At 45.0% G+C, this 25371-nt stretch overlaps 1 protein-coding gene across 4 annotated transcripts in view; it reads left to right on the plus strand.

Annotated features, from left to right (window-relative positions):
- c9orf72 (C9orf72-SMCR8 complex subunit) overlaps window positions 1-25371 on the plus strand; it is a 66668-nt gene that overhangs the window by 19787 nt on the left and 21510 nt on the right. For all 4 annotated transcript variants that reach the window (XM_072517490.1, XM_072517493.1, XM_072517491.1 and 1 more), the window contains exons 5-6: window positions 4946-5018; window positions 24918-25034. In XM_072517490.1, coding sequence (XP_072373591.1) covers window positions 4946-5018; window positions 24918-25034 — 190 coding nt within the window. The remainder of the gene's footprint in view (window positions 1-4945; window positions 5019-24917; window positions 25035-25371) is intronic.

Genomic DNA, 25371 nt, shown 5'->3' on the forward strand with positions numbered 1-25371 from the left:
GATCTATGTGGATGGATCTTCCACGGTCTTAGATGGGCAACGCATAACGGGTTGCGGGATTTATGTTGAGGACGCGCAGGGACGCGCCCTCGAGGAAATCGCATTAAAATTACCCGGACACTTAGGCGCGCAGGCAGCAGAGCTTGCGGCCATCGCTTACATCGTAGACCACCCAGATTCCTTCCCCAGCCCAGCAGACATATATTCAGACAGTCTATACGTCTGCAACAGCCTCACCGAATTTCTGCCCCTCTGGGAAACAAGAGGATTTGTTTCCGCGGATGGAAAACCGCTCCCCTCAGCCCCATTACTCCGCCACATTCTAGAGAAAGCCAAGAACAGGACTTTTGGCATCATAAAAGTCCGCAGCCACCATCGCTCCTCCCCTCCTGGAAATGTAAAAGCCGACGCACTGGCTAAGGCAGGATCCAGACATGGGTATTTTTGGAAACCCCCCGAAAGCGCGCCAGTGAGTGCGCCAGTGAGTGCAGTTCAGGTCACGCAGACTGGGATCGAGGATCTAGTAGAGGCCCAGAAGCAGGATAGCGCTCTCACTGAGATCGTGAAAGGGAAGTTTCCAGTCTCATACGAGAGGTACAGAAATACGACAACCACACATGACGGTGTGGTGCTAAAGGACACCCTTTATGTAGTTCCTGAGCAGGATAGGAACCAATTAATCTGTTTATTCCATGATAGTCATGGACACCAGGGAATCGATCCCACCACAGCCCACCTCAAACAGCTTTGTTGGTGGCCAAATCTCAAGGAAGATGTGAGCCATTACATTGAGAATTGCCTTATCTGCGCTCAGAACAACCCAGATAGGTATGCCAAAAAGGCACATCTCAGCCACACCCGACCCGTTAACGGCCCCTGGACTAACCTCCAGATCGATTTTATAGGTCCATTGCCCACTTGCAGGAATGGCTATAAATATGTTCTGGTGGTCATAGACAATTTTACAAAGTGGGTGGAAGCATTTCCAGCCTGCACCAACACCGCGAAAACCACAGCCAAAATCCTAACCCACCACATCTTTACAAGATGGGGACTCCCCCGCAGTATTGAGTCGGACCAAGGTTCTCACTTTACGGGACGGGTCATGCAGAACGTCCTCACGATATTTGGCATAACCCAAAAATTTCACATTGCGTACCACCCACAGTCGAGTGGTATAGTGGAGCGCATGAATCGGACCCTTAAAAACTACCCTCAGAAAAATGGTCCAGCAGAACAACACCACTTGGGATTCTGTCCTCCCCTTTGCGCTGATGTTTTTGCGTAACACTGTTTCCACCTCCACAGGTTACACCCCACACACCCTTATGACCGGACACCCCATGAAGGGGACAGAATACTTGTTAGGTTTAGACCTGACCAGCCCTGAAGTAACGGCCCTCACTCACGAGAGCCGTGGAGCAATTAGTTGCTAATGTAAAAACGGCTCAGTTAGCAGCCGCTGTAAAACTGGGCACCAAAAGGAAACAGAGCAAGGCCTGTTTTGATAAGGCAGTGCATGCAACGGAGTATGATATAGGACAGCAAGTGATGTTGTCTGTATACAATCCCAGCACGTTTCTGTCCCCAAAATACTCAGGTCCGTACTCCATTATGGATAAAGTAAGCCCATCAGTCTACAAAATAAAATACCCAAATGGTAAGACTGCCTGGTTTCATATTAACCAGTTAAAGGTTTATGGAGCACAGTCAAACCACACCCACCACGTCATGCTTGACGCAGCAGACCACACCCTGCCCACAGCCAATGTAACCAGACCAACCCCCACCACGTCCAGCCCAGACACGGACTCGACCTCGACTCCACCCCCGAAATCTACACTCCGCCCCGGAACGCCCACATACTGCAGCAGCAGAGACAGCGACTGTGACTCGGACAATAGCCACAGCACGCCTCCCTACTATCCCCATGCAACCGGACCCACACCCAGGGACTCCGATTTCGACTCCAGTGATCTCTTCATGATCACTTTTCTAAACAAATCCCACCACCGACCACCGAACCACACGGACGACCCCGACTTTGTCCCCACCCAACTCGACACTACGCATTGGCACTGCGACAACTGCTACAGACTCGTCCGCAACGACGAGAGAGACCCCAACTCACACCAAGCAGCCCTTTCAGCCCTAATTCACTCCAGAGGCACCCGGGAGAAGGTGACGACCTCGAGTCTGACTCCCAAGCCGCCAACCCCTTTGCGACCCTGTTCGCAACAGAGAACTGGGGTGTCCACATGATGATTTAAAGGAGACGCTTGGGAGAAGTGTTGTCCTTCCTGATGGAACCTGCAGGATGTTTTATGTTGTTCGTACGTTTGTTTTATGTTGTTCGTCCTACAGTATATTTTTCCAGCCGCTTGTTCAGCGGTACCAACTTGTCTACAGATACCTGGTCAACAGACCAGATGCTTGTTCAATGGAACTAGCTTGTCTGCAGACACTTCAGCAGACACCTGCTCACCAGATGCCCGATCGTAGCTGCTCTTGTGATTCGAGGTTAGATTCACTGTAGCAGCCCCACCACGATGACTACATTTTTGCCCGTTCTTGTCGGTTGCTCAGGCAGTGGAGAAATGGCGTGAGACCTGCCCTGCCTGGGGACCCCCCCCGTTGGTCAAAAACGCTCGGGTAGAGGAGAGACGGCATTGGTAGCCGTCCTACCCGGAGACTCCATCCAAATCTTACCCGTCGCGGCCCATACGCACCTCATTTGACATTTTCATTTCCAAAAGTTTTATTTTGTTTCGGTGACCTTTAGGTTGCTGCCATCTGCTATTTACATCCTGGAACATTTGGATGGTAAATAAGCACTGGTCCGTCATTGGGAAGTGTGCCGTGTCCTAACATTTGTTTGAAGAAAAAAAAATGAGGGAGTCACATATAGTGACCAATTATAAGGGAATAATTCGCCCCTAAGGACAGACACACTAACATACCGGATATTATACCAAGGTAGTTACAGATACTATGCTTGTTTTACAGAACTCCAGAAGCTCCAGGACCGGAGAAAACAGAGAACACAAGGAAAGAAAAAGAAAGAGGACAGCCATGAGGACTTCTTTCATCGTGATCAAAATCTTTTTATTGGACATTTGGTTGCGCGGGAACACGGACCCCATTACTCCAAACCCCCCAGCCGTTAATGTTTCACTGCCCCGCAGTACCGAGGGCCCAGTCACCAGCCACGCTGCATTATCCTGGTGTGCCAAGTTCATAACCTGGTACTCCCTGTCTTACGTAATCGAAGCACTGTTAGTGTTGGCGATACTCTGCTGTATAGTGCAGACTATGCGCCTCCGAAAATGGCGAAGGAGAGCCTACCGTGCCCGAACCCCGGTATATCGGATCCGATCCCCTATATTCGGTTATAACCTATAACACAATAATAAAGAACATGCACTTGCGTCTTTTCTGTAAATAAAAGATGTACAAAATTTTCCATGAACAAAAAAATGTATGATCCTGCGCTTGACTGCCAAGCCAGGAAAGAGTATATTGAATGTTATGATTGTTGTTGTATGTTTTAGGAAGATAGGATAATGCAATGTTTAGTGAGTATAGTATATTTAGGTAAAATGAGAGGTTCCAAGTTTTTAAATTTGTAAATGAATGCACCTGCCTGACATAGTGCCCTTAGAAGTTTTAGGTAAATTTTTTGTGCATAGCTAGGGTCAGAGTAGTGGCCATGTAGGAGGTGTCCCCCCCGGTCAGGGAACGGAAAGAACAAATTTATGTGATCCTTCATGCTTCACGTTAGGATCACAAGGAGGGAATGTAGCCACCTAAAATGGCTGATTCCCGATTAATTTGGCCAAACCCCGATGTAAAATGGCGAACTGAAAAGGCTGATGGGAAAATCAGCCAACAGGGCACAAACGGACAGCTGCAGACAGAACTGTGTATTCGGCTCTGGGAAAGTCGGCCCAGACCGATACCTGCAACCATGAGCAGCACATCAACCCAGCCATCTGCAGTTTAATCGGCTATACCCGGGAACAATTGCAACAAATTAGCAATTGAAAGCCGATCCAGACCTCTCGGCGCCAGCAGTGGCCGAGACAAAGAAAGGTGAACGACCACCCCCCGATCAAGGAATCGCCCCATTATTGGAGCATATCGAACCAAGTGATTGGGACCAAGTCCAATCACTTGGAACCAGGGTCAAGGTCCGCCCCGAGAGGCGGGAAGCCCCTGGGAACTATAAGAGTAAGGGGCCAAGTTCAGATCGACCCTTCTCTTCCTGCTCGCAACCTTTGCAAGAACCATCGACAAGAAACCGTAAGTTTGACTCCAGCGATCGCTACCCGATAGAGCCTCCTAGCCATCGACCTGTATCGGCCTTTGACTCCCGCAGGCTCAGACCAATTCGAAAGACCATTCGTTTCCCTGACCTGGTGGGCCATTCCCAAAGTTAAGTATTGGCCTGTAGTGGTAGGTAGTAGTCTAGAAAGTAGGATTATTGTATAAGTATTTATTGCTGTATATAATAAATGATCGTTGATTTAACTCTTACTAAGCGGTGTGCTGCCTTATTAATCATAACTTGAACCACATGGCGGTATCAGAAAGATACCTGGCGACTCGTGAGCAAAGGTGACAGAATTAGAGCTAATAAAACTAAGGCTAATAAGAGCAACACCCCCCAAAATCCAAAGATGTACAGAGTAGGTGGATTGGCCACGCTAAATTGCCCCTTAATTGGAAAACATGAATTGGGTACTCTAAATTTTTTTAAAATGTCAAATTTAATTGTTGGAATACTTTGTGTTAAATTGGAATATGATTTTCTAAAAGTAAGAATTTTCCAAGTTGGAGTATGAATTCTAAAATATCTAACCCACTTTTCATGTTAAGCTCAGCATTGAATCCTGTGGAAAACATATTCCCTTCCAATAATGGGAACATTCTGTTTGATTTGCAGGGCTATTAGTTCTCACCTGCAGACATGTGGGTGTTCTGTTGTTGTAGGAAGCAATCCAGAAAAAGTAAACAAGGTATTTCTTTCTTCTCTAATGCAGATCTGGTTTAACAATCTTTTATTGAGTTAATAGATTATTGTGCTGTAAAATAGACTTTTTCTTGTCTGTTTTTTTTTCTCCTGATGGACAGTATATTTTGAGTTGAAAGCAAACTTCTATCGATGCTGGAATCTGAAACAGAAAATGCTCGACAATCTCAGCACATTTGACAGCATCGGTGGGGAGAGAACGGAGCTAACATTTCAAGTTTGTTAATCTTTGTCAAAGCTGGCAATAGGATCAAAGTTATTATTGTGGAGGTGGCGGGGAGCAGTGGGACTGGATAGAAGGGCCAGCAATTGGTGGAGATTGACAAAGATGTTGTGGACAAAGGGAATATAAATGTAGACAACATCCACCGCCCTTCCCTCGTCAATCATTTTTGTCACCTCCTCAAATAATTCAATCAAATTAGTGAGACATGACCTCCCTCGTACATAACCATGCTGCCTATCGCTAATAAGACCATTCACTTCCAAATGTGCATAGATTCTATCGCTGAGATTCTTTTCCAACAATTTCACCATCACTGAAGTCAAGCTCACTGGCCTATAAGTATCGGATTATCCTTGCAACCCTTCTTAAATAACAGTGCAACATTGGCTATCCTCCAATCCTCTGGGATCTCACCTGTGGCCAACGAGGACACAAAGATTTCTGTTGGAGGCCCAGCGATTTCATCTCTCGTCTCCTTCAGTAATCTGGGACAGATGCCACCTGGCCCTGGGGATTTGTCTACCTTAATGCTTTTTAACACACTTAACATCTGGCCCTTCGAGCCTGCTCCACCATGCAATGAGATCGTGGCTGATCTTTTATGGACTCAGAATCACTTTCCCGCCCGAACACCATAACCCTTTATTCCTTTATTCTTCAAAAAACTATCTATCTTTATCTTGAAAACATTTAATGAAGGAGCCTCAACTGCTTCACTGGGCAAGGAATTCCATAGATTCACAACCCTTTGGGGTGAAGAAGTTCCTCCTAAACTCAGTCCGAAATCTACTTCCCCTTATTTTGAGGCTATGCCCCCTAGTTCTGCTTTCACCCACCTGTGGAAACAACCATCCCACATCTATCCTATCTATTCCCTTCACAATTTTACATGTTTCTATAAGATACCCCTGCATCCTTCTACATTCCGAGTACAGTCCCAGTCTACTCCACCTCTCCTCGTAATCCAACCCCCTCAACTCTGGGATTAACCTAGTGAATCTCCTCTGCACACCCTCCAGCGCCAGTATGTCCGTTCTCAGGTAAGGAGACCAAAACTGAACACAATACTCCAGGTGTGGCCTCACTAACGCCTTATACAGTTGCAGCATAGCCTCCCTAGTCTTAAACTCCATCCCTCTAGCAATGAAGGACAAAACTCCATTCACCTTCTTAATCACCTGTTGCACCTGTAAACCAACTTTTTGTGCTAGGACACCCAGGTCCCTCTGCACAGCAGCATGTTTTGATATTTTATCATTTAAATAATCCCTTTTGCTGTTATTCCTTCCAAAATGGATAACCCCACATTTGTCAAAATCGTATTCCATCTGCCAGATCCTAACCCATTCACTTATACTATCCAAATCCCTCTGCAGACTTCCAGTATCCTCTGCACTTTTTGCTTTACCACTCATCTTAGTGTCGACTGCAAATTTGGACACATTGCACTTGGTCCCCAGCTCCAAATCACCCATGTAAATTGTGAACAATTGCGGGCCCAACACTGATCCCTGAGGGACACCACTAGCTACTGATTGCCAACCAGAGAAACACCCAATAATCCCCACTCTGCTTTCTATTAATTAACCAATCTTCTATCCATGCTATTACTTTACCCTTATCGCCATGCATCATTATCTTATGCAGCAACCTTTTGTGTGGCACCTTGTCAAAGGCTTTCTGGAAATCCAGATATACCACATCTATTGGCTCCCCGTTATCTACCGCACTGTTAATGTCCTCAAAAAATTCCACTAAATTAGTTCGGCATAACCTGCCCTGTATGAACCCATGCTGTGTCTGTCCAATGGGACAATTTCCATCCAGATGCCTCGCTATTTCTTCCTTGATGATAGATTCCAGCATCTTCCCTCCTATCGAAGTTAAGCTCACGGCATATAATTACCCGCTTTCTGCCTACCTCCTTTTTTAAACAGTGGTGTCACGTTTGCTCATTTCCAATCCGCCGGGACCACCCCAGAGTCTAGTGCGTTTTGATAAATTATCACGAGTGCATTTGCAATTTCCCGAGCCATCTCTTTTAGTACCCTGGGTTGCATTTCATTAGGGCCAGGAGACATGTCTACCTTTAGCCCCATTAGCTTGCCCATCACTACCTCCTTAGTGATAACAATTGTCTCAAGGTCCGCACCTGTCATCGCCTCATTTCCATCAGTCACTGGCATGTTATTTGTGTCTTCCACTGTGAAGACCGACCCAAAAAACCTGTTCAGTTCCTCAGCCATTTCCTCATCCCCCATTATTAAATCTCCCTTCTCATCCTCTAAAGGACCGATATTTACCTTAGCCACTCTTTATTGTTTTATATATTTGTAGAAACTTTTAATATCTGTTTTTATATTCTGAGGAAGTTTACTCTCATAATCTAACTTACTCTTCTTTATAACTTTTTTAGTAGCTTTCTGTTGCCCCCTAAAGATTTCCCAGTCCTTTAGTCTCTCACTAATCTATGCCACTTCGCATGCTTTTTCCTTCAATTTGATACTCTCCCTTATTTCCTTAGATATCATGGTCGATTTTCCCTCTTTCTACTGTCCTTCCTTTTTGTTGATATAACCTTTTGCTGAGCACTGTGAAAAACCGCTTGGAAGGTTCTCCACTGTTCCTCAACAGTTTCACCATAAAGTCTATGCTCCCAGTCTACCTTAGCCAGCTCTTCTCTCATCCCATTATAATCTCCTTTGTTTAAGCACAAAACACTAGTATTTAATTTTACCTGCTCACCCTCCATCTGTATTTTAAATTCCACATATTGTGATCGCTCCTTCCGAGAGGATTCCTAACTATGAGATCATTAATCAATCCTGTCTCATACACAGGACCAGTCTAGGATCGCTTGGCCCTCGTAGGTTCCATTACATACTGTTCTAGGAAACTATCGCGGATACATTCTATAAACTCCTCCTCAAGACTGCCTTGACCGACCTGGTTAAACCAATTGACATGTAGATTAAAATCCCCCATGATAACAGCTGTACCATTTCTACATGCATCAGTTATTTCTTTGTTTATTGCCCGCCCCACCGTAATGTTACTATTTGGTGGCCTATAGACTACTCCTGTCAGTGACTTTTTCGCCTTACTATTCCTGATTTCCACCCAAATGGATTCAACCTTATCCTCCATAGCACCGATGTCATCCCTCAATACTGCCCGGATGTCATCCTTAAATAACAGAGCTACACCACCTCCCTTACCATCCACTCTGTCCTTCCGAATAGTTTGATACCCTTGGATATTTAACTCCCAGTCGTGACCATCCTTTAACCATGTTTCAGTAATGGCCACTAAATCATAGTCATTCACGATGATTTGCGCCATGAACTCATTTACCTTATTCCAAATGCAAGCATTCAGGTAAAGTACACTTATGTTGGCTTTTATACCTCCGTTTTGAATCTTAACAGCTCTATCAATAACCTCTTCTAAGTTATTTTTTCTTTTAACTTTTCTCCTTATCGTTGACCCCGTATCTTCATGTAATAACCTGCTGTACGCTTTCCATTTATGTTTTTACTTCCGTTTTATTCCTTTTAGTATTACTGGGCCTATTCACTGAGCTCTCCTCAGTAACTGTACCCTTTATAGTGGCCCTTTTTGATTTTTGATTATGACTTCTCTGCCTTACACTTTCTCCCTAACTGCCTTTTGTTTCTGTCCCCGGTTTACTTCCCTCTGACTTCCTGCATCGGTTACCATCCCCCTGCCACATTAGTTTAAACCCTCCCCAACAGCACTAGCAAACACCCCGCCCCAGGACATTGGTTCCAGTCCTGCCCAGGTGCAGACCGTCCGGTTTGTACTGGTGCCACCTCCCCCAGAACCATTTCCAATGCCCCAGGATTTCAAATCCTTCCCTCTTGCACCATCTCTCGAGCCACGCATTTATACTATCTATCCTGACATTCCTACTCTGACTAGCTCGTGGCACTGGTAGCAATCCTGAGATTACTATCCTTGAGGTCCTACTTTTTAGTTTAACTCCTAACTCCCGGAATTCAGCTTGTAGGACCTCCTCCTGTTTTCTACCTATATTGTTGGCATCAATATGCACCACGACAGCTGGCTGTTCACCCCCCCCTCCCCACCCCCCCGCCCCCTCCCCACCCAGAATGTCCTGCAGCCTCTCTGAGACATCCTTGACCCTTGCACCAGGGAGGCAACATACCATCCTGGAGTCTCGATTGCGTCCGCAGAACCGCTTGTCTATTTCCCTTTACGATTGAGTCCCCTATCGCTATTGCCCTGCCATTCTTCTTCCTGCCCTCCTGCGCAGCAGAGCCAGCCACGGTGACATGAACCTGGCTGCTGCCTTCCCCTGGTGAGCCATCTCCCTCAACAGTATCCAAATCGGTATATCTGTTTTGCAGAGAGATGACCGCAGGGGACACCTGCACTGCCTTCCTACTCTTGCTCTGTCTTTTGGTCACCCATTTTCTATCTCCCTCAGTAATTTTTACCTGCGGTGTGACCAAGTCAGCGAACGTGCTATCTACGACGTCCGCAGCATTGCGGATGCTCCAAAGTGAGTCCACCCGCAGCTCCAGAGCTGTCAAGTGATCTAACACGAGCTACAGCTGGACACACTTCCTGCAAGTGAAGGAGTCAGGGGTACCAGAAGTGTCCCTGAACTCCCACATCGCACACGCGGAGCACGGCATGGGTCTGTGTTCTCCTGATATATCTTAACCCTTAAATTAACTTGTATATTAATTTAACTTGTATAACACTTCCTCCCTCGTACTAACGACCTGTTCTAAAGTGTTTACACATTCCTCGGAGACACCACCAATCAGCGTGACCCTCTCAAGGGACGAGTAGGGAGGAGATAAAGGGAGGTGTTGCACTTTCAGCGATTCCATGGGAAGAGGGTGAGGCGTTGGTGGTGATGAAGGAGTCTGTTCCCTGTTCCAAGTTGTCCTTTCACACACTGCTTACTCCTATTCTGCCATTAACACATTCTGATCTCTTAAAGTGCCCCTATCAGCACCCGTCTTAGTCATTACCACCACCATTTACATTCCCTTTGCGTTTTTGTCCACGACACCTTTATCAATCTGGCCCACTGCTCTAGGCACACCTCGCCACAACAGTATAAACCTCATCCTATTTTCAGTTCTCTTGAGCTTTGAACGCTAGCTTTGTGACAGATGCTGTCAGACCTGCTGAGATTGTATAGCATTTTCAGTTTATATTTTTAGAGTTATTAGATTATCAAAAAGGATCCGGCATTCTAATATTAGATAATGTCAATTTTTTTGTTCCTTTGTTTAAATGAACACTTATTGCTCCGATACCCTGGGCGAGTGCGCGGTCAATTCCAGCCCCTCATGACCTGGAGCTGTAACACCGGTGAAATTAGACTTCTTTTCAACAATATTTTAATTGAAATTTTAACTTTTTATATCAAAATGTTTACAAGACACAACAGTAGCAACACATATATCAGAAAAAATACAAGCAACAGGAACCCCAAAAACAGAAATACCCGCCAGAACTATTTCTTCCCCCCCCCCCCACCCCCCACTAACCTTTCTCCCCCCTCCACCCCCAACTAACAGTGACCAGATCTTTAAAGTGCAAAATAAACGGCCGCCATCTACGATAGAACCCATCGATCGACCCCCTCAAAAAATCGACTCATCCTGGCCCTGAACCCCACCTTTAGCTGTATCAGGCTCAGCCTTGTGCAGGATGGTGTAACATTCCCCTACGAAGGGACTCACTCCACGCCACCTCCTCCAGAATGGGTCGTAGCTCCTCTCCCACCTGGCCTTCACATCATCCATTGAAACCTGCTCTTTTCCCCCATGACCCACCCATATATCCCAGAGGTGCTGCCCACATCCAACCCCACACACGAGATTATCCTTTCCAGCAATGTAGACGGCGGTGCCTCCGGGAAAGTCGGAAATGCTGCCAAACAAAGTCCCGCACCTGGTAATATTGGAACCTACCCAGTCCATCTAGCCCTGCTTTCTTCTTCAACTCCTCCCAGCTCGCAAACCGCTCTCCAGAAATAAACCCCTCACCTTCTCCAGCCTCTTGTCTTTCTACCCCCTGAATGTAACATTCAATTTCGCTGGCTCAAAGAAGTGGTTCCTACAGATTGGGGCCTATCTTGACACAGCCCCCAGCTTAAAATGCTGAAGGAGTTGCCACCATATTTGTATCTTGATCACTACTGGATTCAGAATATTTCGCTGACGAAAATGGCAGAGATGCCGTCACCAGGGCCTCCAGACCCGTCCCTCTAGATGAGCCCAACTCCATCTGTACCCAACTAACTTCCTGATCCCCAAACCACCCCAACACCTTCTCCACGTTGGCCGCTCAGTAATAGTATAATAAGTTTGGCAGCGTCAATCCCCCTTCACCTGCCTTCCCTCTGTCGGACCCCTCTCTGAATCTCAGGTGTTCCCGCCGCCCACATAAAGCTTATTATGAACCGCTCCATCTCCTAAAAAAAAACTACTTTGGCACAAAAGACATTTGGCATTTAAATAAGAACACATATCGCGGCAAAATGTTCATCTTAATAGATTGAACTCCGCCCGCCAGCGACAGTGGAAAGCTGTCCCATCTCTCTGTCCGCTCTAATCCTGCTTGCGTAAAATTCTGTTTGCGAAGTTACGTCCAATCCCGGGCCACGTGAACCCCCAAAAAGTGAAAACTGGTCCCTCCATGTGGAATGGCAATCCCCCCCAACCCAGCACCTCTACTCAGAAGGCTAACCACAAAACATTCATTCTTCCCAACATTTAGTTTATATCCTGAAAAGGAACTGAACCTCTTCAATATCCCCATTATCTCCCCCATAACTGGCCCTGGATTCCTAACGTACAGTAGAAGGTCACACTAGCCCCCAGCCCTTTTAAATGGGGAAAAAACCCTTGCACTCCTCACAGCTCCCCCCAACCCCACCCCAAGCTCCACACGTTCCAGGTGATCAACTTCATTGCTGTCTCGTCTCACCCCCCCCCCCCCCCCCCCCCCCCCCCCCCCCCCCCGCGTGTCAGCCATTTGCACTGTCGTGCATTATTCCTACCCAAAACTCCTGGATCCCAGGCCCATCTGAGATGGCTGCCAGCCCCACCCACCGGGTGAGACCAAGAAAAGCCCCTGGTCACTGTCCGTTAACCCTCCACACCTCCCTGCCATTTCTCCCTATCTCTCTCTCTCTCTCTCTCTCTCTTCTCCTCCCCCCCCCCCCCCCGCCCCGGCCAAAGTGGCTTCCCAGCGATCACAACTTCTTCACTTGATGAAGGCTTCCGCTTGTTCTGTCAAAGTGATCATTCTATTCCATTGTAACCCATAAACGTGCCGGGCACACCACTTCAAACCTCACGCCCTTATTGTAAAACACCGCCTTTGCCCTATTGAAGGCCGCACGCCTCTTCACCAATTCACTCCCAATATCTCCATATATTCAGGCCGTATTTCCGTTCCAGTTAATATTCCGAATCCTTTTCGCACAGCTTCACAGCTCCAGGGTCCTAGGTTCGATTCCCGGCTTGGGTCACTGTCTGTGCGGAGTCTGCACGTTCTCCCCGTGTGTGCGTGGGTTTCCTGCGGGTGCTCCGGTTTCCTCCCACAGTCCAAAGATGTGCAGGTTAGGTGGATTGGCCATGATAAATTGCCCTTAGTGTCCAAAATTGCCCTTCGTGTTGGGTGGGGTTACTGGGTTATGGGGATAGGGTGGAGGTGTGGTCTTGAGTAGGGTGCTCTTTCCAAGAGCCGGTGCAGACTTGATGGGCCGAATGGCCTCCTTCTGCACTGTAAATTCTACAAAATTCTATGAGGGGAACCTTCCCTTGGGGAAAATAACTTTGCATACCTCCCATCTACCTCATTTGCCACACCTCCCACAGAAGTGTTTACCTCAGGTCTCCTAGTTCCACCTAGAGCTACAGTCTGCCCTGTAATATTTCCACCTTCATCCCCTTTTCCGAATCCTCCTTATGAACTCAAAAAGTCCCATGGGCTTTCCTTGCAACTCCCAACATGCTGACCGAACGTGTCCCACTTTATCGCAATGGTAATATCTAGGCCTTTGAGTCACACCTCCACTCTCACTACCTTCCTTCCTGGTCTGAGGAGGAGATGTTGGAGAATTCCCAGCTATCCATTCCTTATCTTGGCTACCTGCCTTCCTTTCACTCTCCCACTTCCTATCCTGTTCAAAATTATGGTGCGATGAATCAGCTCATAATTATCAGCCATTATTGCTGCTTGTCTAGGGGTTATGACCCTTTGGTCTTAAACGTAGATTCTTATCACACAAGGTCGTGAATTCTTAAATTATTCCAAGAGAATGATTTCTCCCTGAGCCTCCGAGAAGTTTCAACTCACAATGCGTGTACCCACCTATTAAAATTGTTCTGCTTAACCTTTTCAAATTCAGCATTAGTCTGTCCTGGTTGTTTCCTTAAATTCCTTTTTACCTAGCTGTAATCCTTAGACATCCCATCTGACAGGGAAGCATAAACATTCTGCGTTGTCTGAATTGTCTCCAGATCAGTTAAGTGCTTCTGATGCTACACTACCTGGGCTACTTACTCGTGTGCCCTCCTCTGTTTTTAACAGACTTAAACACTCAAAGAATGCATCATCTATCTCTGCCTTCTTAGCTTTAACTGGTACCCCTACTTTTAATTCACTTGCCGATTAAATCTTGCGAATATTTTGTCTAATTTCTCAATGGTCTGCTCAGCCGCCATTGACTTCATTATCGTGACTTCTGGCCATTTCAAGTGTGCGTCCACAATCACTAAGAATTGTCATCCTCCAATGGATCAGCATAATCAATGTGTATTCTCTGCCATGGCTGAGTTGGCCATTCCCACGGATGTAATAGTTGTAATGTGGAGTATTCCTTAGTTTTTCACAAGATTGACATTGCCCAGCTTTCTCTTCAATTTGAGCATCTAATCCCGGCCACCAAAAATACCTGCTTGTCAATTCCTTCATCCCCACCACACCAGGATGTTCCTCATGCAATGGGTCAAGGACTCTACTGTGCAAGCACGGAGGAATAATCACATGAATTCCCCATAATAGAACTCCATTCTGCATTGTCAACTCGAGTCTTTCTGTGATTTCGAGCTTGAGGTGTGAATTTGTCCTACGAATGTCTGACGGCGTTCCTTTTTGGACCAGGCCCATCACCTTCCCCATCACCGGATCGGTTCTTGTGTATCCTTGAATTTGAGATGAAGTCACAGGTGCACCATCCACGAGCGAGGAATACAAAATATTGATTCAATGTTCTTCAGGGCCATGCTTGACTTGTAACGGCAGTCGTGATAAAGATCAGCATTTGCATGCTGCTATGACTTGTGATATCGGATATCATAAGTGTGTGCCGACAATATCAATGACCGTCTTTGCAACCTAATAATAATAATCTTTATTAGTTTCACAAGTAGACTTACATTAACATTGCAATGAAGTTACTGTGAAAATCCCCTAGTCGCCACATTCTGGCGCCTGTTCGGATACACTGAGGGAGAATTCAGAATTTAAGCATCTTTCGGGACTTTGTGGGAGGAAAGTGGAGCACCCGGAGGAAATGCACTCAGACACGGGGAGAACGAGCAGACTCCGCACAGACAGTGACCCAAGCCGGGAATCCAACCCAGGTCACTGGCGCCGTGAAGCAACAATGCTAACCACTATGCTACCGTGCTGCCCAAATCTACAAGCTGCCAAAGAAGGTATGCTTTTATACGACCCAAAAATTGTAATCCATGATCGATGATCCGTCAAAAGAGTAAAATGCCGTCCATAAAGGTAATAGTGGAATCTTCTTACCCGAAAATGATGCTCAGCGTTTCTTATTCCAGCTGAGTGTAATTCATTTCCCTGCTAGTAAGAGTTTGTGAAGCACTCCTAAAGGCATAATGTGCGAGACGTCTGCATCAACGGCATATAGTCAGGTATCGTAAGCAGATTGTAACTTCACCGTGGGATTATAATGAACCAACAGTTCTGACTTCTGTAAAGCTTATTTCACTTCATTGTTTGCATTCTCACATCCTCCTGACCAGTGCCATGCCTGTCTGACATATAGAAAAGTCTGTAAAGGCTTAAATCGTAATGCTAAATTCGGCACAAATTTACCATAATATTTGATCAATCCTAAAACCGGCTTTAATTGTGTCACATTTTGAGGTGTGGTGCTTCTAAGATTGCTGACATTTTCTTCAGCTCCTTGTGTAAGCTATCTTTGTCAATAATATAACCAAGGTTATGACTTTAAAAAGTTGCACTTTTAACTCTTGGATTGTGGCTTCAGAGTAGCTTCCAAATTCTCCAAGTGTTCCTGTTTGCTTGACCCGGTGAGGAATATGCCATCAAAATAACATTGCTCTCCATTCAACCCCCTTAGAATTTGATTCATGGATTTCTGAAAAAGAGCATGCACAGATGTTATTCCAAAAGGAAGTCTTCTGGAATGAAACAGATCATTGTTCTTCACTATGATGAACAGTGGCTGCGTTTTGGCATCCAGAATCATCTGCAGATATGCCTGTAAAAGATCAATTTTATTGAATTTCTGACCTCCAGAAAGTCCAGCAAATAAATCTTCAATCAGTGGCAATGGATAATGATCTGCAAAAAATACTCTGTTAATAATAGTTTGAAATCTCCACAAATTCTCACTGAACTATTCCGTTTTAATACAGGAATGATTGGTGTTGCCCAATCACTTGTAGCAACAGGTTTAAGACTCCTGTTCATTCTAATCTTTCTAGTTCTTCTTCAACATTGGGTCTGATGGCATATGGTACAGTTCTAGCTTTGGGATATTTGGGTGTGCTGTCTGGCTTGATTTTTAGGTGCACCTCAACTCCAGTCATGGATCCTAGTGAATCTTCGAACACCTTCTCGTACTTCTTCAGAAGTTGTTGCAAGTTACTCTTTGAATCACTAATTGATTGACCGTTTCCCAATTAAGCCTACTCTTAGCCAACCATACACTTCCAAATAGAGCAGGAAAGTTTCCACGGACAACGTGAAGAGGCAACTTTGCCGTCTGTCCATTTGATTCTCCTTCCACCATAATTAATCCTTTTAATGGATAACCTCTTCAGTGTATGTCCTCAGGATTACATTTGACGGTTTTAAAGGCTTCAGCTTTTGATGCTGGATTGTCTCCGGTATTAACAATACTGCTGCAATCTGTATCCACCTCCATTTTAATTTTATGATCATCAAGTTTTGGGTATGTCCAAAAACGTTGTTGATTGCTCTGCATTGAGAAGGCACATAGCTTTAGCTCATTGAGTAGCTCGGTTGTACTGTCTTTTGAGTGATCTTGAGCTTCATCCATGAATTGGTAGACATGGCTAGATTGTTTCACTGTGTTTTTCTTCTTGCATCATCTTGTTGTAGGAAAAGTTTTCTTGAGCCAAATATACCTTGGCAATGTGGCCTTTCGCGCCACAGTTGTTGCATTTATTCTATTTCATTCCCCCACTGAGTGTCCAACCTGTGTACAATGGTGACATGGTTGCGCCTTTGCAGACTTGTTCCTTGAGGTATCCATTTGTGGGTCCTTGCTCCAGTTTCTATCTGTGAAGCATCTCTTGTTGCTAGCTGCATAGATGTGACAACTTCCTCAGCAGCCTTTAGAGTTAAATCAGGTACAGTAAGCAGCTTCTTCTGAATAGCTTCACTGTGGAGTCCACAAACCAGTCTGTCTCGAAGAGTATTATCAAGTGTTGCATCAAATTCACAATATTTAGATCATCTTAAAGCTGCTATGAACTGTAAAATGCTTTCACCTTCCTGACTACAGGGGTGGAACCGAAACCTTTCTGTAATCAATTTCGGAGAGAAATGTCCCTCCACGATTTTCATTGATTCACTGAAGGACTTGTCTCCTGGTTTTGCCAGGTGAACGAGATTGTGTCGCAGCAAAAATATTTTATGGCCAACTGAGCTGAGAAATGTTGTGACCTTTAGGTCCTCGGGTGTCTGATTTGCTGTAAGAAAAAATTTGAATCTTTCCTCATATGAATTCCATATCTCATAATCTTCATCCAACGCTTCCATGGCACCCGTTTACCTGCCATATTTGGATCCTGGCTCCTTGGATCTACATTTCCTCCCTTCTGATTTTTAATGGAAAGTATGGCACAAACATTCCCTTGCACAAGCAAGCAGGAACTATTTTTCTGTTTTCCTGACGGCGGTTCAACTTTTTCCCTAAGTAGTGGAACGTGTGGAGCCGGCAGGCTTCAGTTCCCTGCAGCCCATTTAGCGCCGCCACGTGTGCCGTCCCTGCAGCCTAGACCCCTCTCACTTCAACGCAAGCACCTTTTCCCCGACTGTCGGTCTTCTTACTCATAGTTGTAGTTGTTAGGTGAAAATATTCACAAGTAGACCTTAACTTGAGCAAAAGAAGCAATTTATTGTTGCAGAGCTCTGGGAGAAAGGTCCTAAAGCCCGCAGTCTTGACCACACACTTTCTCACTGAGCTGTGGCTTAAACTGGCTTAATATACACTTTCAAAAGCAGAATTAGTTTGCATTCTCATTTACATACAGCCAATCAATTCTCTTAGTATCGCAGTAAATTTCCATACGTAGTTATCAATTCTTTACAAGGTATGTTCCATTCGTCCAATCAATATGTTGCGCACGTGATTACATAAGGTCATTAGTCGCCAGTCATAAGGTCATGAGTTGCCAGTCGGAGATGTGGATTTAGAGGTCACTCTTCCTCTCGCAGCTGTCTTCACAGCCTAGAATAACAGCTCCTGCAGTCCGTGGAGCACTGGTCCTCACTTGACCCATTGTCTGTTAGAGTCACTCCTAGTCCAAAGTTCACTGTCTCAGCAGAAAATTTGCACCAACAGCAGTCGAAAAATTAGTTTAAAGCTTCACATTGGCGGCAGTGCACCGCCCGACGTTGTGTATGTGTGAGTCCAATATGAGAATCTTCTGTTGCTCCTGATACCATCCGACCGTTAGTCAATGAAAGATTTTTTCAGCAATTTTTCTGCCTCAGTCCTCGTCATTTTTTTTTTTTTGTTGCCACAAAGAGAAAAGGTGTGGAGGTGCCCACACTCTGGATTCTTGTAAAACATGTTGAGAGGTTTATTTAGAGGTGCTGCTCATACAATCAAGATGGTGACCTGCCGCAAGCCCGGACAAACACTGCTGACATCACTACACATCATGTGATGCACAACCAGCAGCAATGCATTCTCTGATAGAGAACAGAATGAAAACTATCTTATTCTCACATGCGTGAATTTGTTTCCAGATTAAAATTCCCACATTATTTTCAAAAATATGCTGGAATTATGATTCTGACTAGTAAGCATGAATCCAGGTTCATAACCTGAAAAATAAACTATTAATTACACTTCTCTTTTGTTAGCGGTTTTATTTAAATCACTGAACCTACTGTCACAAAATCACAATGCCAGACAGAAAAACATTGAACCTTGAAGCACACAAACATCACCCACACAAGTAGCAAAACACAGCATTTGCTTGCTTTAAACTTTTGAAATGTCTGTAATTAAAACTCGAAACAAGGTTAACTTAATAAAACTGTAACATATATAGCCCAAGCCAGTAATAAAACAAACCTATGAACATCCATGTAAAAGAAAAGCAACAGACAGATTCTCAGTTTATGAATTTCAAACAGCTTATTCTAAGCATTATCTCACAGCTATCGGTTCTTAGAGACAGACTACTGCAAACTCGCAATCCCTTCCTAACCATTTAGGCACACGCAGTAAGCACATTCATACCTTCATAATTCCATGCACTCCCAGAAATAGGAGATACACACATTAAACAAGCAAGGAAATAAAGCCCCACAGGGGGTTTACAAGCCATTAGTTCTCTGACATAAAAACTGCACTTACAGGCACACAAGGAATCGCATTCTGACAGGAAAAGGCTTTATACTTCAGATAATACACAGATCTTCACAAGTTATTTCTTTCTTTCTTGTTGCCATTCCACACAGCATCTGAACTATACTCTGCTGTGAGTTAATTTGCTTTTTCTGAATTATCTTTACCTTACTTGTGACTAGGTGGGATTTAGAGAAACAGATCGTTTTATGTTTTGGTCAGACACACAAGTAGGTGGTGTGCCATCTCGCTTAAACGGGCCTCCTGTAACTGCCGTGAACAACGACTGCTATTTTAACTGCACTGTCTGAAACTTGCACATGGAGTGACTAGCTTCTCTGTGAGGCTGCTTAACTGCACCCCTTAATGCTCCTCTGGCATCACACAGCTCCTGTGAACACCTCCCATTTGTCCTGTTATTTTCTGTGACCTCCTGCCTGAGTTCCTGTAGTTCAACCAAGGCAGCTCTTGCATGCACACTGGATATACGGTGCTGTTGCAATATTGTAGCTGACTGCTCAGCTCCTCACCCACAAGTGTGAAGCTACCTCTCTAAACCTTATCTTTCTGCTGGAATTACTTTCTCAAATTGTCCATCTAAGTTATTTATTTATATTTCAAAATCTCGTCAACTTTCTGAGCATGGTAATATGCTCCAAAAGACCCATTGCTTTTTCAGCTCTTAACTTCTCTGCTCTATCTGTCTATTACTACAAACCAGTCCACCGGCTTCCTGTTTCAGATGTTCACTGCCCTATCTAATGGGTGGTAAATGAACAGATGCACCCGTCCTCTGCTGTCAGCATTCGATTCGGTTCCATTGTGAGGATCCTGCTGACTACACCAAATTGTTGTGGTCAAAAATCGAAACCACTCCAGTCTGTAAGTTGCAGTGACTGAGACTTCATTCAGAAACATATTTGAGAGAAATAACCCTGCTCCTACAAAATGTCTGACTGGTACCAAGGCTGTGTAACCTATTTATATCTTTTTGGTTTTAGAAAAACATGAGGTCTCACATGTTCATCAGTAAGCTAGAGTGGACTGTACTGTGACCTTCCTGACTCACAGCAGGGATAGCCCCCTTCTGTTTTACTATTTCCTTAATGCCTTCCTTTGGCTAGATTTCCCACCATGTCTGAAATGCCCCATAGCTCACTTTAAATTACTAGTGTTCAAACTACAATCGCCCATTTCCAAAGCCGCAAAATGCACATCTAAATATGAGTTTTAATATCAAATCAATTCACTCCCCACATCACCTGCCTTAAGTAAGGAGACCGAAACTGTACTTTACTCTAGATGTAGTCTCACCAATAACCTGTATGTCCCTAGCAAGACTTCCCCTCTTTTATGCTCCATACCCCTTTCAATAAATGCCAGCATTCCATTTGCCGTCCTAATTACTTGCTGTACCTGCATGCTCATGTTTTGTGATCCATGTGCAAGGACACTCCGATCCCTCTGAATTGTAGCATTCGGCTCTCTCCATTTAAATAATAATCTGCTTTTCTATTCTTCTTGCCAAAGTGGACAACCTCACTTTTACCCACATTAGGCTGCATCTGCCAATTTTTTGCCCACTCGCTTAACCTGTCTATATCCCTTTGCAATCTCCTTCTCGCAACTTACTTTTCTATCTATCTTTGTATTATCAATAAATTTGGCTACATTTGGTCCCTTCATCCACTCATTAATATAAATCATAAATAGTTGAGGCCCCTGGTATTGATCCATGTGACACTCCACTAGTTCCAGTTTGCCAACCTGAACATTACCCATTTATCCTGACCCTCTGTTTCCTGTTAGTTAGCCAATCCTCTATCCATGCTAAAATGTTATTCCCATTGGGAATGTTGTTTTCTTATTAATGTTTATGGCTAAGGAGTGACATCAGTAGGTAAGGAGTGACATCAGTGGGTAATAAAATAAAGATTTGGCCATTAATACCGTAAGCCAGGGGTCGTAACATAGCTTGGAGGGGTAAAAATATTTGCAGTTTTTATAATAACGTTTTGTTTTTAAAAAAAAATGTTTTTATTCTCCATTTTCACATTTTCCTTCAAAATTTACACCCCACCCACAAACAGTAAACGGTAACAAATACAAAATCAATCCCCTTAACAATACCAACAATACCATCCTCCCACCACCCCAAACAACAGCCCACCTGTCAATATATGCATCCAATTAAACAAACCCTCCCACGGTGGCAACAAAAAACAAAGAAGAAAAAGGAGTCCGGGACCGCCCATGGTCACCATTGACCTATAGAGTCTAAACGCCATCCAACCTCTGAAAGAGTACCGTACATGATACCCAAGAGTTGTCCCCCCCCCCCCCCCCCCCCCGGTCTCCAACTCCTCCCGTCCACTGCCTCTTGTAAAACTCCTCCCCCCAACCTCGGTTCCTTCCCCCCAACTTTCCACCCCGGCTAGACCACTCGGACCCTGTTCTGCCAGGCTCCGATGGCCGCAGCCCCTCCCCCCACCTCACTCCCGTTCACTGGCCGGCTTAAACCGGCCAGCGTGGAGGCCCCCGCCCGGGTCCCTTTCCCCCTTGCCCAGCCCTAGGAAAGCCCAGAAATCCCCTTTTAGCACACAAACCCCGCATATCCACCTACACCCCAAAGAACCCTCATTTCGAGTGAAAGTCCCGTCCCTTCCCTTGTCCAAATATATACAACATTGGCTCCTTTAGCCCCTACACCCGCACACAGTGAAACAAAAAAAGAAGAAAATACAGTCAGTCATGAGGTTACATCGGCACATGGCCATTCCTCAATTTGTCAGTTCTGCCACAGTCCTTCTGCCTTCACAAACTCCTCCGCTGCTTCCGCCCTTCCAAAATAAAAGTCCCTGAGCTTGTAAGTCACCCTCAGCTTCGCTGGATATACAATGCCGCACCGCACCTTGCTAATGTACAGTGCCCTCTTCACCCGGTTGAAGGCAGCCCGCCTGCTCGCCAGCTCCACCATAAAGTCCTGGTATACACGTATACCAGCTCCAGCCCACTGCACCACCCGCTTCTGCTTGGCCAAGCTCAGGACCTTCTCCTTCACCCTGTACCTACGGAAGCACAGAGTCACTACCCTTGGCGGCTCACTCGCCATTGGTACAGGCCTCCACGACTGATGAGCCCGATCCAGTTCATATCGGGAGGGATCCTCCCCCTCCCCCAATAGTTTCGCCAGCATCGTGGCAAAATACTCAATCGGCCTCGGTCCTTCAACTCCTTCGGGCAGCCCCACAATTCTCAAATTCCGTCGCCTGGATCTGTTTTCCAGGTCTTCCATTTTTCCTTGCAGATCCTTGTTAATGTCCATCACCTTCCGCATCTCCTTCCCCATCGAGGCAAGTTGATCACCGTGCTGCAATAACGCCTCCTCCACTTCCTTCAGCGCCTCCCCTTGCTCTCGCACCTCCGCCACTGCGCTCGCCACCTCCGTCCTCACCGGGGAAACCAGCACACTCAAAACCTCCCTCATCTCCTTCCTCATTGTCTCCATGTATTTTGTAAACTGCCTTTCGAATTCCGCAGCCACCACCTTGGTTATTTCTTCAGCCGTAAGCAATGCGGCCTCCCCTGGTGCGCCAGCCTCCATTTTCCTTGGTGACCCCGCGGTGACCTTTCCACTCCCCGACGGACCTTCAGCTGTTTTCTTTACCGACGATTTTTTGCTCACCCTCGACATTTTTCTTCACTGTGCCTTCACTGTTTCTTCCTGCTTTTGCCGCCTCCGTGGCCCTGGGACCGGGCTTAAAGCCTCAAATGCCGTTCCCGAACGGGAGCCCTCCATTGTGCGGCCGCCTCCCGCCCGCCATCACCGGAAGTCTATAATAAATAAAGTTATAGAGTATATTGAAATACACACTTATTTATTCAAAGTTTTAAAGAAAAATATCTTCCTGTAGATTGAATTAAGCAGTTTTAATAATTGAAGCCTTCTTGCATGATTTCAATGATCGGCATGAGTTAAGCAACTTAGAATTCAGGGGATAACTAAAAATGCTGGCTTGCTTGCTGCATTATGCATTATGATATAAAATGTGCAATCATTTTTGTCTTCATGCAATATAGCATACAATATCCAATATCTACAGCCCTTTGAATAATAGTTCATTTGCAATCAATGTGCATGTGTATATTCCATAAAATATAATTCATAGAATCCCTACAGTGCATAAGGAGGCCATTCAGCCCATTGAGTCTGCAGCGACCTTCTAAAAGAGCACCCTATCGAGGCCCACTTCCCCGACCTATCACCATCTAACCTGCGCATGTGGGAGGAAATCTACGGAGACACGGGGGGAAAGTACAAACTCTACACAGGCAGTCACCCAAAGCTGGAATTGAACCCGGGTCCCTGGTACTGTGAGGCAGCAGCGCTAAGCACTGTGCCACCGTGCCACCCTCATTGTTCATAATCTGGTGAATATTTTTCTTTAAATGGTACGTTGCATTGAGTTCTTATTTCAATGTTTTCATCACATCTATTATTTTCTTTTGATGGCCAGAGTTCAATACTATAGTTGTAGAAATTTCATAGCACTAGAAAACAGTGACTAGTTTTGCAATGTAGGAAGATTGCAGGACAGTATATGTGATAACAAAGGAGACTAGGATTTAAGAATGTAATCATTGTAGTGCAGTATAGACTGGATTTTGATCTCAGCAGTTCACAAGCTGCACTAGCTGTTCATTACAATTATAGGTGCCCACAGACACGCTATGGGGTTTTACACTGTAGCTTACTGACCTAGAAAGCCACTAGGTGCAGAGACTGGGATCTGCAAGCATCTGCAAAGGGCAAGCAACTGTATCCTCACTTAATGAATCAGACTGAAGAATCATTAATGAATAGTGGAAATGTAAGTTAGAATATTTAATTCAATGTTAAACCATATACAGAAAACAAAATAAAGAGAGGGATTAAAAGAAAGAAATAAAAGAACCAAAAATTTAGAAATTGCATTTTTAAAAATCTCCATCAATAATGAAAATCTGAAGAATGAGGCTGCATATTTTTAAGTTAATTTTCAGTGTCAGAGAGTTTGGCAGCATCTACGACTTATCACGCGATAAAAAAGTTACTTTCACTGGAATAAGCAATCCCTAACTTTTCCTCGTGAGTTTAGAGATTTTAGATAATGCAAGTCCAGTAACTTCATGTGGGGCAGCACGATAGCACAGTGGTTAGCACTGTGGCTTTACAGCGCCAGGGTCCCAGGTTCGATTCCGGCTTGGGTCACTGTCTGTGCGGAGTCTGCACGTTCTCCCCGTGTCTGCGTGGGTTTCCTCCGGGTGCTCCGGTTTCCTCCCACAGTCCAAAGATGTGCAGGTTAGGTGGATTGGCCGTGATCAATTGCCCTTAGTGTCCAAAAGGGTTAGGTGGGGTTACTGGGTTATGGGGATAGGGTGGATGGTGCTCTTTTCAAGGGCCGGTGCAAAGAATCGATGGGTCGAAAGGCCTCCTTCTGCACTGTAAATTCTATGTATTTCAATGCTAATTTTTTCAGTGAATAAACGTCTGGAAGAATAGGGCAACTCCGAGCAGCTTCTAGGTTTCCACATTTGGCTGCACATACAGTTACTGGATGTTGTTTGATTTACATCTAATAACGATGAGTGCTCTTCATTTCACCAGTATGTCTGCAACAAAAATCAGGCCCATCAGTATATTTCTAGACTTTATGTAGATTGCCTTGTGCGTAACTTATTATGTGATCTGTTAAAATATTTTTCTGCATTGATAGATGGTTCACACTCTTTGCCTTTTCTTGACTCCAACCGAACAAAAATGCTCACGACTTGCTAATGCCAGTGATTCTTTCAAATATGATTCAGGTCTCTTTGTTCAAGGTCTTTTAAAGGTAAGATTATATCCATGTTAAATAATAAAGTGTATTTCTTTACTTCTGCAATTAAGTTGAAGCTTTTCTCCCTGCTACATTCTTTAATCACCTTCCTTGTATTGGCAAGAACCATCCTGGCGGAGCTGTAACCAGTAGTCATTGGCATGTATCCTTGGCAGGACAAGGTCACCGACTCAGATCCTGGAGCATTCTAATTCCTTCAGCATATCCTCATTGCTAAGCCAATGATATCTGCACTGGCTCAACCATGTTTATCCCATTAATGATGGACCTTCTATATGGTGAATTGGCCACTGGGTCACAATTGCCTGGGCTTTCGTACATCCACTACATG

This window comes from Scyliorhinus torazame, chromosome 9 (genome assembly GCF_047496885.1).
Source record: "Scyliorhinus torazame isolate Kashiwa2021f chromosome 9, sScyTor2.1, whole genome shotgun sequence".
Lineage (NCBI taxonomy): Eukaryota > Metazoa > Chordata > Chondrichthyes > Carcharhiniformes > Scyliorhinidae > Scyliorhinus > Scyliorhinus torazame.